Raw genomic sequence first — 17,726 nt, 5'->3', positions numbered from 1 at the left:
AATGTGGCTTTATTTGGAGTAGAGCTTTTAAAGAGATAACTGAGTTAAAGTAGGACCCACTAGGTTGGGTCCTAATCCAATATGACTGGTGCCCTTTTAAGAAGGGGAAACGTGGACACAGACACACAGAGGGAAGGCAGTGTGAGGACAGGGAGAAGATGGCATCTACAAGCCAAGGCGAGAGGCCTCAGGCTTCCTGGCTCCGGAACCGTGAGATGATAAATGCCTGTTGTCTAGAACACATTGCCTGTGATATTTGTTACGGCAGCCGGAGCTGACTGATGTTCTTCCTCTGAGGCCTGTGCATTCCCACGGTAGGAAGAGGCCCTTCTCTCTCCCCAGCTGGACTCCTTCAGAGTCCCCACCCCTGCCCTCCTCCTGCTGTAATGTTCCTGCCGGTTCCTGTTTGCTTGTCTGGGGAATCAGACGACAGACCTCAAGAGAAGGGTGAGTGCTGAGGATCAGGAGGAGCAATAGGGCCCCAAGACAGAATCAGGATGACTCTTTCATTTGTTTTTATTTGGCTTTTCAAACTTGGATTGTGGACTGTGCAGCTGGTGGACAGGGAAGCCAAGAAGGGACCACTGAGAGTGATGGGGCTGGGGGAGGGGAGAGGGGAAGGTTCCAGTGACCAGGCTGGGTCCTGAGGCACAGAGCAGGAGCTGAGGGGCTTGGAGCATCACCACATGGTTTGCCTTGGGGAACCAAGCAGGAACAGCAGCAGGGGCCAGGTCTGTGGAGGCCCAAAGGCTGTGCCCAGCACGGACGAGGCGGCAGCCTGCAGAGACTGGTGTGGAAACTGGGTCTGTGGAGGAGTGGACGTGGGCTCAGGGAGCGGTGTAAGAGCAGACATGGGCTCAGGGTGGGGTGTGAGTCTCTGGATCTCTTCGATCCAGTCGGTGAAGTAGGTGACATTGGTGAAGATGCTGGGGTAGACGGGGTGTCGGCAGTCAAAACCCCAGCTGGCCAGCCCCATCAGAACCCAGGAACCGCTGAAGTCACAGACGAGGGGGCCCCCGGAATCGCCCTAGGAAAGAAACGGGAGTTCAGGTGGGTGACTGAGCCAGTTCTGAGAAGACCAGGTAGCAGGGTGGGGCTTATGAGTCTCTGCCCTCTAGCCTCATTCTGTGAAATTCCAAGCACCAACTTCCCACTGCAGATCAGCCCAATTAAGCCATGCAGGCAGGCACTGGAATAATGCTTCAGGAAGTCCTGATTGACCCTCAAAACAATCACAGATCTATATCCATCAATATATGGATCCCATGCCCAGGGAGGGTGTGGTGGACAGGGACAAAGCACTGTCCAAGGCCCAGAAGGGACAGACAGCTGCAGGATCTGAGCTCAAAAAGGCTGGTCTGAGAGTGGAACCAGCTGAAGCTGCTGCAGACCTGGATCTTGCCAATTCTGAGCTGCAGCAGCACATGTCCACCCAGGTCCGCCTCCTTTTTCACTCATTTAGTCAGTCCTTTAGTTTTCTCTCAAATTCTTGGTTGAGCAATTTCAGAAAGTGCCCATACCCAGGCCTGGGGGAGGCAGCCTGTATTGCTCAGAGAGCAATGAAAGCTGCTAGGGTCCCCTGAAAGCTGCTAGGAGTTACTGGAGTCTTGAAACGCTGTCAGGGCAGGACCACGTGGGTGGAAATCTCTCACTTCATCACCCAAAGGGAAGGTGTCATCCTTGGAGGCAGGGTGAGAGGAGCAGGATAGCTGTGCTTGCTGCCTTCCACACACTTGTCTAACACGCACATCCAGCATCCAGGGAAGCTTCTGCCCTGGGCACAGGGGTGAAATGTCAAGGTTCCTCTTTCATGGAGTTATTGTAAATAAGGCAACCAGCCTGCCATTGTCAGATGTGACATGTGGAAACAACACATGGAAGGGACAGGAGAGGAAGGGAAGGGCATTTCATTGGGTGGAAACATGGAGCTTTCCCAAGCTGAGAGTCCAAATGCGACAACCCAACTTTCTGATGCTGGAGCAGAGGGAGCAGTGAGTGCAGACGAGGAGAGGAGGGATGGTCAGATGGGTGGGAGGAAGAGCAATGACATGTGGGAAGCGAGGGGGGTAGACGGGACTTGGATTCCCAGGGCCTTATGGCGGGGGTTGGAGTTGACGCCCATGGAGAACTGAGCCTATCTCAGGGAGGCGGTGCAGAGGGGAGGAACAGGCTAAGCATGGAGCCCCGGGGTCTCCAGCATTCAGAGGTGGGAGGGGAGGGGACCAGGTGCAGAGTGGAGTAGCTGGCTGGTCCTGGTGCCCAGGAAATGGCAGTGACACTTGGTCAAGTGCCTAGTGAGAGGAGGATTTGGGGCCATGGGTGCATCTGGCAAGACAGGTCCCCAGGGACATTGGCCATGTGGCTCTGGTGGTACTGGGGACACTTCTGGGTAGAGTGAGTTAGATCCAGGGCTATTAGGAGGAGTCTCTGGGGGAAAGGAGGCAGAGAAACTGGGCAGTAGCGGGAAGGAGAGTGCCACTGCACGTTTATACGAGAGCCGTGCAAGCGGAGACAAGACATGGAGCAAGGGAGCCTCTGGACACCCAGAGTTCCAGGAGGGACTGGGTACAATGGGCCAGGAGGCTCAGGAGAGATGGAAGATGCCCACTGGACTGGGAAGATGAATGGCATTTTGTCCAACAAAATGCTTTGAAGTTCTCAGTGAAATAGGAAGCAAGCTCTCCAGCTGAGAGGGAGGGGTGGGGGAAGTGGTGACTTGAAGGAAAGAGAAGGGTACATGGTGTGGCTAGCCAAAAGTAACCCTCAAGGACGGCCATCCTCATCAGCAGAACCTGGGGCTATGTTACCTTACATGGCAAAAGGGACTCAGCAGCTGTAATGGAGTCGAAGATCAGGAAATGGGAAGATTATCCTGGATGATCTGGTTGGACCCAACATAAACACAAAGGCACTCATGAGGAAAGAGGGAAACAGGAGGTCAGAGTCAGAGGAGGAGACGTGATGACGGGAGCAGAGGAGGAGCAACGTGATTTGGTGACGCAGGAAGGGGCCACGAGCCGAGGAATGCTGGGGACCTCTAAAAAGGTAGGAAAAGCAAGAAAACATTTTCTCCTAGAGCCTCCAGAAGGGAGCAGTCAGGCCAACACCTTGACTTTAGACTCTGACATCCAGAAATGTAAGATAATACATTCTGTTGTCTGAGCCACCAGTTTAAGGTGATGTCACCAAAGCACCAAGAAAGTCACACCAGGGGCTTCTTGGACATTGGGAATGTGCCATCATCCCCTCAGCTCTTCCCTTCTGGGGTCCCTACCTGGGTTGCCCTTGGCCCTCCCCATAGTGTACCCTCCCTGAGCTGTTCAAGGCCAGGGGAAGGCCTGGTCCCTGTCTACCACAGGCCTCCAGGATTCTTGCAGATAAGCCTCATGGTTGCTGATTTTATGGTTGAATCTGGGCCAGTCTGTGGGAGATGGGAAGGGCTCCAAAAGCCTCCTGCACCCTAGGGAGCTCTCAGCACTAGTGGGAAGCCCCAACACTAGTGTATCCCATGGAAAGTGAGCTGTGGTTTGCACTATTGAAGAGACAGAGCAAACCAAGGCAGTGTGTGTGTGTGTGTGTGTGTGTGTGTGTGTGTGTGTGTTGTGTACTGTGTGTATATGTGTTGGATGGGGCCAGGGCAGTGAATTCTACCTTGGGTGAGAGGACAGGTTCAAGACAGGCCCAGAAGAACAGGTACAATCCTGGTAGAAGGAGACAGACCAGGCCAGGAGATTGAAAGCCAAAACTTGCTAGTTCAGTTTCAGTTCGGTCACTCAGTTGTCTCTGACTCTTTGCGACCCCATGAATCACAGCACGCCAGGCCTCCCTGTCCATCACCAACTCCCGGAGTTCACTTAGACTTGTGTCCATCGAGTCCGTGATGCCATCCAGCCATCTCATCCTCGGTCGTCCCCTTCTTCTCCTGCCCTCAATCCCTCCAGGCATCAAAGTCTTTCCAATGAGTCAACTCTTCGCATGAGGTGGCCAAAGTATTGGAGTTACAGCTTTAGCATCATTCCTTCCAAAGAAATCCCAGGGCTGATCTCCTCCAGAATGGGCTGGTTGGATCTCCTTGCAGTCCATGGGACTCTCAAGAGTCTTCTCCAACACCACAGTTTAAACGCATCAATTCTTCGGCGCTCAGCCTTCTTCACAGTCCAACTCTCACATCCATACATGACCACAGGAAAAACCATAGCCTTGACTAGACAGACCTTAGTCGGCAAAGTAATGTCTCTGCTTTTGAATATGCTATCTAGGTTGGTCATAACTTTTCTTCCACGGAGTAAGCGTCTTTTAATTTCCTGGCTGCAGTCACCATCTGTAGTGATTTTGGAGCCCCCCAAAAATAAAGCCTGACACTGTTTCCACTGTTTCCCCATCTATTTCCCAAGAAGTGATGAGACTGGATGCCATGATCTTCGTTTTCTGAATGTTGAGCTTTAAGCCAACTTTTTCACTCTCCACTTTCACATTCATCAAGAGGTTTTTTTAGTTCCTCTTCATTGTCTGCAATAAGGGTGATGTCATCTGCATATCTGAGGTTATTGATATTTCTCCCAGCAATCTTGATTCCAGCTTGTGTTTCTTCTAGTCCAGCGTTTCTCATGATGTACTCTGCATAGAAGTTAAATAAGCAGGGTGACAATATACAGTCTTGACGTACTCCTTTTCCTATTTGGAACCAGTCTGTTGTTCCAAGTCCAGTTCTAACTGTTGCTTCCTGGCCTGCAAACAGATTTCTCAAGAGGCAGGTTAGGTGGTCTGGTATTCCCATCTCTTTCAGAATTTTCCACAGTTTATTGTGATCCACGCAATCAAAGGCTTTGGCATAGTCAATAAAGCAGAAATAGATGTTTTTCTGGAACTCTCTTGCTTTTTCCATGATCCAACGGATGTTGGCAATTTGATCTCTGGTTCCTCTGCCTTTTCTAAAACCAGCTTGATCATCTGGAAGTTCACGGTTCATGTATTGCTGAAGCCTGGCTTGGAGAATTTTGAGCATTTCTTTACTAGCGTGTGAGATGAGTGCAATTGTGCGGTAGTTTGAGCATTCTTTGGCATTGCCTTTCTTTGGGGTTGGAATGAAAACTGACCTTTTCCAGTCCTGTGGCCACTGCTGAGTCTTCCGAATTTGCTGGCATATTGAGTGCAGCCCTTTCACAGCATCATCTCTCAGGATTTGACATAGCTCAACTGGAATTCCATCACCTCCACTAGCTTTGTTTGTAGTGATGCTTTCTAAGGCCCACTTGACTTCACATTCTAGGATGTCTGGCTCTAGATGAGTGATCACACCATTGTGATTATCCAGGTCATGAAGATCTTTTTTGTATAGTTCTTCTGTGTATTCTTGCTACCTCTTCTTAATATCTTCTGCTTCTGTTAGGTCCCAACCATTTCTGTCCTTTATCGAGCCCATCTTTGCATGAAATATTGCCTTGGTATCTCTAATTTTCTTGAAGAGATCTCTAGTCTTTCCCATTCTGTTGTTTTCCTCTATTTTTTTGCACTGATCGCCGAAGGCTTTCTTATCTCTTCTTGCTATTGTTTGGAACTCTGCATTCAGATGCTTATAGCTTTCCTTTTCTCCTTTGCTTTTCACTTCTCTTCTTTTCACAGCTATTTGTAAGGCTTCCCCAGACAGCCATTTTGCTTTTTTGAATTTCTTTTCCATGGGGATGGTCTTCATCCCTGTCTCCTGTACAATGTCATGAACTTCAGTCCATAGTTCATCAGGCACTCTACCTATCAGATCTAGGCCCTTAAATCTATTTCTCACGTCCACTGTATAATCATAAGGGATTTAGGTCATACCTGAATGGTTTAGCGGTTTTCCCTGCTTTCTTCAATTTCAGTCTGAATTTGGCAATAAAGAGTTCATGATCTGAGCCACAGTCAGCTCCTGGTCTTGTTTTTGTTGACTGTATAGAGCTTCTCCATCTTTGGCTGCAGAGAATATAATCAATCTGATTTCGGTGTTGAACATCTGGTGATGTCCATGTGTAGAGTCTTCTCTTGTGTTGTTGGAAGAGGGTGTTTGCTATGACCAGTGAATTTTCTTGGCAACACTCTATTAGTCTTTGCCCTGCTTCATTCCGCATTCCAAGGCCAAATTTTCCTGTTACTCCAGGTGTTTCTTGACTTCCTACTTTTGCATTGCAGTCCCCTATAATGAAAAGGACATCTTTTTTGGGTGTTACTTCTAAAAGGTCTTGTAGGTCTTCATAAAACCGTTCAACTTCAGCTTCTTCAGCATTACTGGTTGGGGCATAGACTTGAATTACTATGATATTGAATGGTTTGCCTTGGAGATGAACAGAGATCATTCTGTCGTTTTTGAGATTGCATCCAAGTACTGCATTTCGGACTCTTTTGTTGACCATGATGGCTACTCCATTTCTTCTGAGGGATTCCTGCCCGCAGTAGTAGATATAACGGTCATCTGAGTTAAATTCACCCATTCCAGTCCATTTTAGTTCACTGATTCCTGAAATGTCAACATTCACTCTTGCCATCTCCTGTTTGACCACTTCCAATTTGCCTTGATTCATGGACCTGACATTCCAGGTTCCTATGCAATATTGCTCTTTACAGCATTGGACCTTGCTTCTATCACCAGTCACATCCACAGGTGGGTATTGTTTTTGCTTTGGCTCCATCCCTTCATTCTTTCTGGAGTTATTTCTCCACTGACCTTCAGTAGCATATTGGGCACCTACTGACCTGGGGAGTACCTCTTTCAGTATCCTATCATTTTGCCTTTTCAAGGAGTGGTGGCTGTGTGGGCGCAGGAGGGCCTAGAGGAGCCATCCCACGCTGAAGGTCAGGAAGGGTGGCGGGATGAGATACTCCTCATCCAAGGTAAGGAGCAGCAGCTGTGCTTTCCTGGAGCAGCCGTGAAGAGATACCCCACGCCCAAGGTAAGAGAAACCCAAGTAAGATGGTAGGTGTTGCAAGAGGGCATCAGAGGGCAGACACACTGAAACCATACGCACAGAAATCTAGTCAATCTAATCACACTAGGACCACAGCCTTGTCTAACTCAATGAAACTAAGCCATGCCCTCAGGGCAACCCATGACGGATGGGTCATGGTGGAGAGGTCTGACAGAATGTGGTCCACTGGAGAAGGGAATGGCAAGCCACTTCAGTAGTCTTGCCTTGAGAACCCCATGAACAGTATGAAAAACTTGCTAAGTACCTACTGAATGTCAGGGACAGTATTAAACTTTCTACAGGGACCTTATTAAGAGGAAGCTGTTAGCAACCCCATTTCATGGGTGAGGAAACTTAGCTAAGGTCACAATCCCAGTAAATGACAGATCGAATACTGAAACCAGGGCTCTCCTGCCCCGCAGTCTGAGCACTGAATGCCTCTGTGGCCTGTCTCTCCTCAGACCTGTTTCTGAGTGCTCTGCACATGGGGAGGGGTACTTCCAAGGAGAGAAGAGGGGCCTGGGTTTCAGGGTGGGGGCTGGAGCAGGTGATGTAGCAGCAGATGAGTCTAGATGGAGTGTCTCAGGTAGGCTGTGGTGACTGAAAGGCTATGAGAGGGAGGAGGGGTGTCATCTAATGCCTTGGCTCTTGGGGGTCCATCTCAGTGCTGTCCTCAGCCTGGGAAGAAACGAGAGGAGGAGTGGGCTCAAGGGGCACTATGGATGTCCAGCAGGCAAGGAGACAAAGGGTTCCAGCCCTGAGCTCCATGGGCATGACCTCTGCAGGCTGGAAGGGAGGTCTAGGGTGACAGCAGATGGGGACTCGGGGTCTGAGCCCTTTGTTTCACCTTCAGGTGCAGCTGACTCTGTGAGAAGGACAGGCCCGGCCAGACAGCCAGACAGTTCATACCACTGGCTGTGGACTGGGAACCAAGAAACCTGGGTCTACCTCCTACAAGGAGGGCAAGGGGCCAAGCTTCTCCCCTCTGGCTCAGCAGCTCACTGGGCCGCCATGAAAACAGCTGTCTGTGAGGCCATCCTGTGGGCCAGGTGCATCTCATCCCTCCTATGTGCATTTCCTGATGTGCCAAAGCATATCACCACAGACTGGCTACCTCCTCTGAAAACAACAGAAATTGATCTTCTCATAGTTGTAGAAGTCAGATGTCTGAAATCAACTATCTGTGTCTCTCCCTCTTTCTATGAGAAAACAAGTTATTGGATTTAGTCAGTTCAGTCAGTTCAGTTGCTCAGTCATGTCCGACTATTTGCGACCCCATGAATTTCAGCACGCCAGGCCTCCCTGTCCATCACCATCTCCCGGAGTTCCCTCAAACTCACGTCCATCGAGTTGATGATGCCATCCAGCCATCTCATCCTCTGTTGTCCCCTTCTCCTCCTGCCCCCAATCCCTCCCAGCATGAAAGTCTTTTCCAATGAGTCAACTCTTCGCATGAGGTGGCCAAAGTACTGGAGTTTCAGTTTTAGCATCATTCCTTCCAAAGAACACCCAGGGCTGATCTCCTTTAGAATGGACTGGTTGGATCTCCTTGCAGTCCAAGGGACTCTCAAGAGTCTTCTCCAACACCACAGTTCAAAAGCATCAATTCTTTGGCACTCAACTTTCTTCTCAGTTCAACTCTCACATCCATACATGACCACTGGAAAAACCATGGCCTTGACTAGACAGATCTTTGTTGGCAAAGTAATGTCTCTGTTTTTCAATATGCTATCTAGGTTGGTCATAAATTTTCTTCCAAGGAGTAAGCGTCTTTTAATTTCATGGCTGCAGTCACCATCTGCAGTGATTTTGGAGCCCCCAGAAATAAAGTCTGACACTGTTTCCACTGTTTCCCCATCTATTTCCCATGAAGTGATGGGACCAGATGCCATGATCTTCGTTTTCTGAATGTGAGCTTTAAGCCAACTTTTTCACTTTCTGCTTTCACTCTAAATTCAGCAAGGTCTCATCTTGCGATTCTTAACAATCGTGTCTGCAAAGACCTAATTCTAAAGAAGGTCACATTCTGAGATTTAGAAGACTATGAATGAGGACACAGGCTCAGAAGTTGAAAAGATCACCCAAGGTCACATGCTGGTGTAGTGTCTCTAACTCCAGAACCCTAACACTTCCCCTCCACTCCATGACACCATCTATGGAAGAATCAGCACATGATGCCAGCTTGGGAGCCTGGGCCCTGAGGATGATGTAGTAGAGGTCAGGTTAGGCTTGGGATCAGAACACAGGAGCCCAAGTTGTGGTGTCTTATTTTAGGGTAGCCACTTTCCCTCTCCAGGCTTGTTTTCTCACCTATAAAAAGGCACCACAGAGAGTGGAAAAAAAGCTTCACAATCAAATATCCAACAGGGGGACTTCCTTGGTGGTCCAGTGTTTATGAATTTGCCTTCCAATGCAGAGGATGCAGGTTCAATCCCTGGTGAAAGAACTAAGATCCCACATGCCCCGAGGCAGCTAAGCCCACATACTGCAGCTGCTGAGCCCATGTGCTCTGAAGCGTGCATGCTGTAACTGAAGGGAAGCCCACACGCTGCAATAGAAAGCCTGCCTGTCACAACTAACACCCAGCCAACACAGGCAAAACAAACAAACAAACAAAGCAAAACCAAAACCCCCTAAAACAAATATCCAGCAGCAGACTGATATCTGGAATATGTAAAATGCACAAAGAGCCCCTAAAGGAAGAGACAGGCAAACCAACAGAAAAGTGAGAGGGGAGAAAAACCCTGAAAGGAAATGTTACAGAAAAATATGTCCAAAGATAGTAAATATGTAAAAGTACATTTAATTCGTCAACCACAATAATTATGAAAATAAGAAAAGATGGAAAGTGCTAAGTATTGGTGAGAATATGAACTCTCATCCACTGCTTGAATGAGTGGAAATGGTGAACCACTTTGGAGACATTTGGTAACATCTGCCAAAGTTTAATATACACGTACCTTTTAATCCAATAATTCTACTCAAGGGTTTTGTGAAATAGAAGATAAAACATTTGGAAGTGAAATGAAATGAAAAATTTGGAAAGTATGAAAATACACATTACAGTGTAACTGATCATAGGATTCAGTGGACAGAGGAGCGTCCTATAGAGTAAGAAGACTGAACATACTACAACTACAGGCAACAGTATGGACGAATCTCACAAATACAACGTTAAGACAAGAAAGGTTGACAACTGGAAATAAATTCTATTTACAGAACATTCAGAATCTAATCTAAGGGATTACAGGTGAAGATGGTGGTTTGTGTTGGGTGTTGGTGACAGGAAGGAGGTGTGAGTGGGGCCTCTGGGGTATTGATCACATGTTGCCTCACTATGTGAAAATTTATCCAACTTATGAAAAGAGCATGGATATATTCTTTAGTATGTATGTTACGCTTCAATAAAAACTTTAATATATGCCTCAAGAATAGATGCTGTCGATGCCCTCATGTGCAAGGGAGTTAGGAAGGGGGGTTGGCCTGGGGGACACTGCCAAGGGATGGAGCCCAGGAAGACGCATGGAGGAGGAAACGGGAAGTCCCAGGGGCTCCACAAAGAGAGCGGAGGCAACACAGCCCCTCCCCAGAGAAACCGAGGCCCTGAGACCAGCAGGGGAAACAGAAAGGGCCTTACTCACTTGGCAGATGGACTTTCCTGTGGAGAAGTCCGCAGCACACAGCATGTCTTCCTGCACAGAGAGGTTCTTGCCTTTCGCAAATCCATATAACATATTACAGAACTTGTTCTCAATGAAGCTCACCTTACCCTCCTGGAGATGGAAGGGTTCGAGCAGAGGAGCTGCGAGGATAAGAAGAAAATCGGGGAAGGATGCTGTAGCCGAGCTACAGAGCTCTGCCTTACCAGTCAGCACTGCCCCTCAACATGGGGTTTTCTCTGCACAGCTGAGCTTTCATCCTTGTTTCAGTCTTCTACCTATGCCTAATAAGCCCTCCCGTGTTTCTCAAACGTTTCCAAACTCATCCTATTCCCTCCACCTATTTCATAGCAACAAACTACACTCCTCCTATTCCACAAAGGAAAAAGGCAAATCCCTCCAACATATGCCACTCACTGGTGCTTAGCAACCATTCACCAATCTATCTACCCTGTCACAAACCATCTCATCCACTCACCTTTTGTCTATCATTAACCTTCCTTTCCATTCACTTGTCCCTCCATCCATCTACCTGTCTTTCCTCATGTCCCATTCACCCACTCACCCTTCCATAAATTTGCTTATACACTCTTTTCATCCATCCCTCCATTCTCACCTCCAGCAATAGACCACTCACTGCATCTCTCTCCACCACCCTTTCACCCACCCGCCCAACCATCTTCCCTTCCACCCACTCATACTCCCTCCTTCTCCCATCCATCCTCTCATCCAATCACTGATTTATTCATCATTCAATTACTCATTTATTGCTCTATCCTTGTGCTAAGTATCTTTTAACTAATGATACAGGGGAATATTTTAGTTGGGGCAATATTTTAGACAGGGTAAATGAAGTAAATAAATAGCATTACTTTAGATCTAATAAGTGGTATAAAGGAAATAAAACAGGAAGATGTGCCATTAGGGGTTGCCTGTTTTAGCTCACATGATCAAGTAAACTCCTCAGAGGAGCAGCTGAGTTGCATATGTAAAGAAATGAGTCATGACAACGTTAGTCGGGAGAGTAAATGCATCCAGGGAGACAGCCAAGGTGGAGACCTGAGGTGGGAATGGCCTTGGCATCGTCAAGGCAGGAAGGAGGCCTGCTGGCTGGGGTGGTGTGGGTGAGGGATGCAGTAGGAGATGAGAGAGAGGAATGGGGCCTGAGAGCCAAGGCAGGGAGTTGTGACCTTATTTTAAGTAGAAATGAGCAGGCACTGGGGGTGATGAGGAGGGAACTGGCATGACTCCTGCTCTAAAGCAAATACTCAAACGGCTACATGGAGAGTAACATAGAGCACACAGGGTGGGAGCTGAGATCAGTCTGGAGGTCCAGGGAAGAAGGACCCGGGGCAGCAGTGGGATACCTACCAGGTGCCAGGCCCTGCCTGGGACACGGACTGGGATATTGAAACAAGAAAGACAGGGTCCCTGTCCTCAGGAGGAACCAGTCTGTGTGTGTGTGTGTGTGTGTGTGTGTGTGTGTGTGTGTGTGTGTGTGTGTGTGTGTGTGTGAAGTGTGAAGTGTGGTATACATGTGTTGTGTGTGGGTGGTGTGAGAATTCTGGGGACCTAGTTGTTTGTCCTATGATTATTGAGTGTTAACCGACACACTAATAGGCAAGGACCAGGGATGCTGGAACATCCCACCTAATGAAGCAGCATCTGTTCAAAATGCCTGTAGCACCTCTGTAGAGAAACACCATACCAAATTATGACCCTACAAATAATGACAAATAAATATTCTTTCCCTCCCTAATTTGGCATCGTAAGCATTTCACCAAGTCGTAGACACTCCTCTCTTTAGTGGAGACTCTTGCTCATAAGTTTTGGTCTCCTTTTCTTCTCTTTCAATCTTAAAAAATACAATTTTTTCCTGTTACTCAGTTTGCCTAACAAGTCTACAAATTAGATAGATGACCTGAGCTGGGAGAAAACCAAAGTGAGGTCTGGAGAGTGAAACCTTCTCAAGTTGTAATAATTCTAAATTGATCAGGCAGACTCAGAGGTCAGAGGTCATATTTGAGTTTTCTTTCCACTTTTCCCAAGCACGTCCTATGGCACTGGGAAATCAGAGAGTTTGTCAGTGACCTGGAAGGAGTCAGGCCCCAACCATGACCTCTGAGTTAGATCAAGTCATCTCAGATCTATGGTTGATTTAAACCTTGGAATCAAGAACCAGAAAGACTTCAAGAACTCAGATTCTTGATTCCAAAGTCAAATATTCCCAGACTTCAGAGTTTTACACTTAGGGAACACCAAAGCTTTAGAATCACACACTTTCAGAACTAGAACTAGAATGGTCCAGTCCTCTGGAAATGAAGCACAGTGGGCCAAGGGGACCTTTGCCTGGGGACGCCTCAGGTGGAGACACACCTCTCTTCTTTGCCCCTCTGTTCTTCTCCCCTTCCTCCTCCTCCCTATTCTCATCCCCCGTGCAACTCCCCACACCCTCTCACTTTCCTCGTTGAGCATCCCCCAGCCAGTTATCCAGCAGGATGAGTTACTGGGGAGCTTCATGCCAGGGACTGGGAGGCAGGCAGGGATGATGTAGGAGGTGAAGTTCACAGGAAAGCGCAGCTGCAACATGGCAATATCACTCCCAAAGGGATGTAACTTCTCGAAGTCTGGGTGTGTGATAATCCGGCTCACAGACACCTCCCGGGTCTGAGGGGTGTGCTGGTACAGCCGGGTGCTTCCTAGCAGAACCCGGTAATTCTCCGGGGCTTTGGATTTCCTGGGGGAGGAAAAGCGCACTGCCACCATCATCTCCAAGTGGGGACTAGCTCTTTCCCTGCATCCTCATCTAACTGCCCACACGCCTCTGGACCCCTCTACCCCACATGACACCAGACAGCCTTTGTCTCCCCATTTCTAATGTTCAGGAGCCCTTCTTTCCTGAGGCTAATTGATACCCTACTTACAGTTTCAGACATATGGCTGGCTTCTCCATCACACACTAGAATTGCGGAAGCACTGAATCCTTGTTCTGGAAAGGTCCTTGGTGAGGTCATTAAATGAAGGCCTTCTGATTGTACACAGCAGGCATTCTGGCTCAGTTCACGCTCTAACTTTACCCTTCCTGAGATGCCATACAACCCACCTTCTGGCCCCACACTCCTGTTAACCATCCCCTTTCTCTAAACACATCCATGCCCAAGGCCTGCTTCTCCACTTAGTTCCAAGGACAAAAGATTTGTTAAATAAATGAGCAGATGGGTGCAGGAAATGGAACTTTGCCTTGTTCCCCCAACACAGGTGCTGAAACTTCCCACCTCCCTGACTGTCTTCACAGCTCATCTACTTGCAGACCCTCTCTCATGTTCCCCTCACCCAACCCTTCCCCTCCAGCAAGGCCTCCCTCTCCACACATCTGATCCCCCACCTCATCTGCTCTGCCCTTCTCATCCATGCTGGGCTTTCTCTTCTGACAGGATGGAGACATGGTGAGGTGGGATTTGCCACCCCTGATGCCACCGAGGGGCTTGCACAGAGCATGGCACAGAGTGGGTGCCGATAAACTGTGAGCCCTCAAAGCTCCAGTGCCCAGACCTGGGCTGTGATGCCTGAACTCCCTGGTGACCCCTCCTCATTCGTTCAGAAGCCAGTCACTGAGCCAGCCCCACCTGGCTAGGTGAATTAGACTCTGAGCAGCCCTGTCACTCTCCCAGGGAGCCCACCTCCCCCTTATGCAGCCTGGCACCACGGCTCCCTGCATGCACGCCAGTGACTGTGACTCCTCCTGGGCACACAGTTTCACAGGACTAATAAGAATCTCCCAGCTGCTGGCCACACATGTGGTCCCAGGCCCCCGCCAAGAGTCTGACACCTGGAAATATGGGGACACTGAGAAGAAGCTGTGGTCTGAGATGGGTCCACACCACATGGCAGGGAGGACTGACACTGCCGCTTTCCTGAGGCACACCTGTGTTGGGGAACGGACACAGGGGCCAAGGGCAGAGCATGAGGAGGATCTGGGCAGGTGAGCAGGGAGGACAGTCCAGGTGGAGGGTACACAGCCCAAAGGCAGGAACGACATGCCTCTGAAGGCCACAGACTGCCCAGAGGAAAGCCCAGAGGAGCTGACATGGGACACCATCCCCCTTTTCTCATCTTCCCCTGCATCCCCCTCCCCTGCCAGAGCCTGTGCGGCAGCCTAGGAGGGAGACTCACTTGAGAAAGCAGTGGGCAGTGGAAAGAAGCCAGCTGGAGTTAATGAGGACAGCTCCACAGATGTGCGAGCCCTGGGACTGCAGGCTGGCCTGCCACGGCCACTGGCCAGCCTCCACGTCCCGGCCACCATAGATCCTCCCCATCACCTTGGATTTCCCGCACACTGTGGAAACTCTGCTGCCACCTACAATAGAGACACTGTTGGTGCCCCAAATGTCACAACCAGGAAGCTCTCCCCGCTTCACAGATGGGAAAACCAGGGCCAGGCGTCTAGCAGCCTAGCCAAAAGGCCAGGCGTCTAGCGGTGTAGCCAAAATGACAGGACTCTGCCTTCACTGGCTGCCACTGAGGACTGGACAGCAGAGCACGGCACATCAAGCCCTGTGGGGAAGAGGACACAGGGGTCTGGGGGGTGGGACAAGGAGGGACCAGCTCACAGGAGTGTCTCCAGGCGGGTGGACATCCTTGAGCAAGGCTGCCGAGCGCTGGGCATGGCACAGACCTCACTTCCCTCACCTCGCTCGCCTCAGTGCCTTATCCTGTAGATCAAAGAACTAAAGGTCTCAGAAGTTACCAACATTACTTTCTCAAGATCATGGCTTCTAAGGGCCTGTGCTCCCTCCACTCTACCCCATGTCTTAGGGAGGGAGACTTGCAGGCAGAAGTTGTGGTGCTGTGTGATCTGGGGCAATTCACTCCCCTCTCTGACTCTGCAGGAGTCTCCATTTCTAAAAGAAGAAGGAGTGGGCTAATGGGGACAGCCCTGGTTCTAGGACTCACACTCGGGAGGGCAGGAGTGTGCCCAGGCCCCTTGAGACCAGGCATCTGGTCTAGGGCCTGGGCTCCCAGGCCTCAGTGAGGGGAATGACACCCCTGGTCCCTGGACTCAGGCCTGTTCACTCAGTAGTCCTAGAACTTTCCTCCACCCAGCCTCCAACCTCCGGGCCAGATCCTGCTAAGTCCCCACTCCCACAGCCCCACAAAGAGATTGGGTCTCTTCCCACCAGAGGCCTCACAGTGGAGGGCCTGACCCACCTGTGTGGAGGGCATCTCTGGGCTGCCTGGTAGGAGGGAAGGGTGGAGAAAAGATGATACTTAGTGACTCACCAGGCCCTGGTCACAGCCGGCCGCCCTCAGGCCCTGTAGGCTAGGAGATCTTGGCCCGAATGGAGGCCCCAACGCACCTGTAGCTCCCGGAGCCAACCGCTGTGCTCGCCAAGTCGGAGCGCCGCCCGTCAACGCTCCCCCATCGCCTGCAGCCGGGCCGGGGGCGGCCGTGGCTGGGGACCCTCGCAGGTCCCGGGTGGCCACGTTCAGCAGCATCAGCCAGAGAAGAGCCGCGGGCTGGCCTAGGCGTTGGGGGGTCCCCGCCTCCCCGCCCATTGCCAGGGTTACTGACCCCAGCCTGACCCCACCCTGCTCTGGCCCCGCCCCAGACCAACCCCAACCCACCCCTATCTTCTTGAAAACTATAAACAGCGCTACTTTTAATTTTTAAACCATCAAGTTCATTTATACAAAGAACAAGTCAATGATTTTCAGTAAATGTTTTAAAAATTTATTGATTTATACTTAAGTAAACCTTTTGTTTTAGAACAGTTTTAGATGTGCGGAAAAACGGCAAAGATGATACGAAGAGTTCAAATATTCCTCCTCACCCCGTTTCCCGCAATGATCAGATCTTGCATTACTCTGCACATTTGTCACAAGTAGTGAGCCGGTACTGATACATTAATATTAACCTAAGTCCATTCTTTCTTTCTTTCTTTCTTTTTTTTTTTTTTCAATCTTTTAAGTTTAAGGTGCATAGCATAGTGATTTGGAGAAGGAAATGGCAACCTACCCCAGGATTCCTGCTTGGAGAATCCCAGGGACAGAGAAGCCTGATGGGCTGCCGTCTGTGGGGTCGCACAGAGTGGGACACGACTGAAGCGACTTAGCAGCAGCAGCAGCATAGTGATGTGCCTTGGGTGCATCATGAAATGGTCGTCCTGATAAATTTAGTGAAGCCACATGGGTACAGAGTTAAAAAAATGGGAAAAAAAAAGTGTTTCCAGTGATGAGAACTCAGGATTCACTCTAACAAGTTTCCCGTATAATATAGGGCAGTGTTAATTATATTTATCATGTTGTATATTACATTCCTAGTACTTATCTTATAACTGGAAGTTTGTTTCTTTGACTATAGCTATCTAATCCCTACCTCCCCATTCCTGGCTTCTTGTAACCACAAATTTGATATCTCTTTTTCTGTGGATTTGTTTTTGAAGTATAATTGACCTACAATGCTGTTAGTTGCTATTACACAACATAGTGATTGGATATTTCTGCACATTTCAAAATAATAGGAATAGTTATGATATGTCACCATACAAAGACATGACACAGTTATTCACTATATTCTCTGCAGTGTTATTTCTTACCCATTTCATACTCATTTATTTGGCAATTAGAACTTAAAATATATATATATATATATATATATATATATATATATTTATTTATTTATTTATTTATTTTGGCTCCACTGGGTCTTTCTTGCTCTATGAGGGATTTGTCTGGTTGTAGAGAGCAGGGAGTAGGACTCTTCGTTCTGGTGTGCAGGCTTCTCATTGCTGTGGCTTCTCTTGTGGAGCACATTTTCTAGGGCATGGAGGCTTCAGTAATTGAGGTGCACTGGCTTAGTTGCCCCATAGCACATGTTGTCTTCCTGGATCAGGAATCGAATACATGTCCCCTGCATTGGCAGGCGGATTCTTAATCACTATACCACCATGGAACTCTTGCCATGGGAACTTTATACCTCAATCTCCCTCAGCTTTTGCTTTCTTCCCCTCAATCCTCTCCCTTCTGGTAAACACCTGTTTGTTCTCTGTCTATAACTCTGTTTATGTTTTGTTATGCTTGTTCATTTATCTTTTAGATTCCAAAAGACGTGTAATCATACAATACTTGT

The 17,726-nt window shown here is 48.9% G+C and overlaps 1 protein-coding gene across 1 annotated transcript in view; it reads right to left on the bottom strand.

Annotated features, from left to right (window-relative positions):
• Window positions 1-618: 618 nt before the first annotated feature.
• The window catches only part of LOC101102546 (putative serine protease 47), a 30,592-nt gene continuing 13,484 nt past the window's right edge, over window positions 619-17,726 (bottom strand). The window contains exons 2-6 of the mRNA XM_042242688.1: window positions 15,955-16,191; window positions 14,771-14,954; window positions 13,057-13,334; window positions 10,580-10,740; window positions 619-1,027 (exon numbers count right to left, since the gene is read on the bottom strand). Of these exons, the coding sequence (XP_042098622.1) occupies window positions 680-1,027; window positions 10,580-10,740; window positions 13,057-13,334; window positions 14,771-14,954; window positions 15,955-16,191 (1,208 nt within the window). The 3' untranslated portion in view covers window positions 619-679. The remainder of the gene's footprint in view (window positions 1,028-10,579; window positions 10,741-13,056; window positions 13,335-14,770; window positions 14,955-15,954; window positions 16,192-17,726) is intronic.

The sequence above is a fragment of the Ovis aries genome, chromosome 2 (genome assembly GCF_016772045.2).
Source record: "Ovis aries strain OAR_USU_Benz2616 breed Rambouillet chromosome 2, ARS-UI_Ramb_v3.0, whole genome shotgun sequence".
NCBI lineage: Eukaryota > Metazoa > Chordata > Mammalia > Artiodactyla > Bovidae > Ovis > Ovis aries.
Note: the sequence above shows the minus strand (reverse complement) of the source record. Positions and strands in the feature narration are given on the sequence as shown.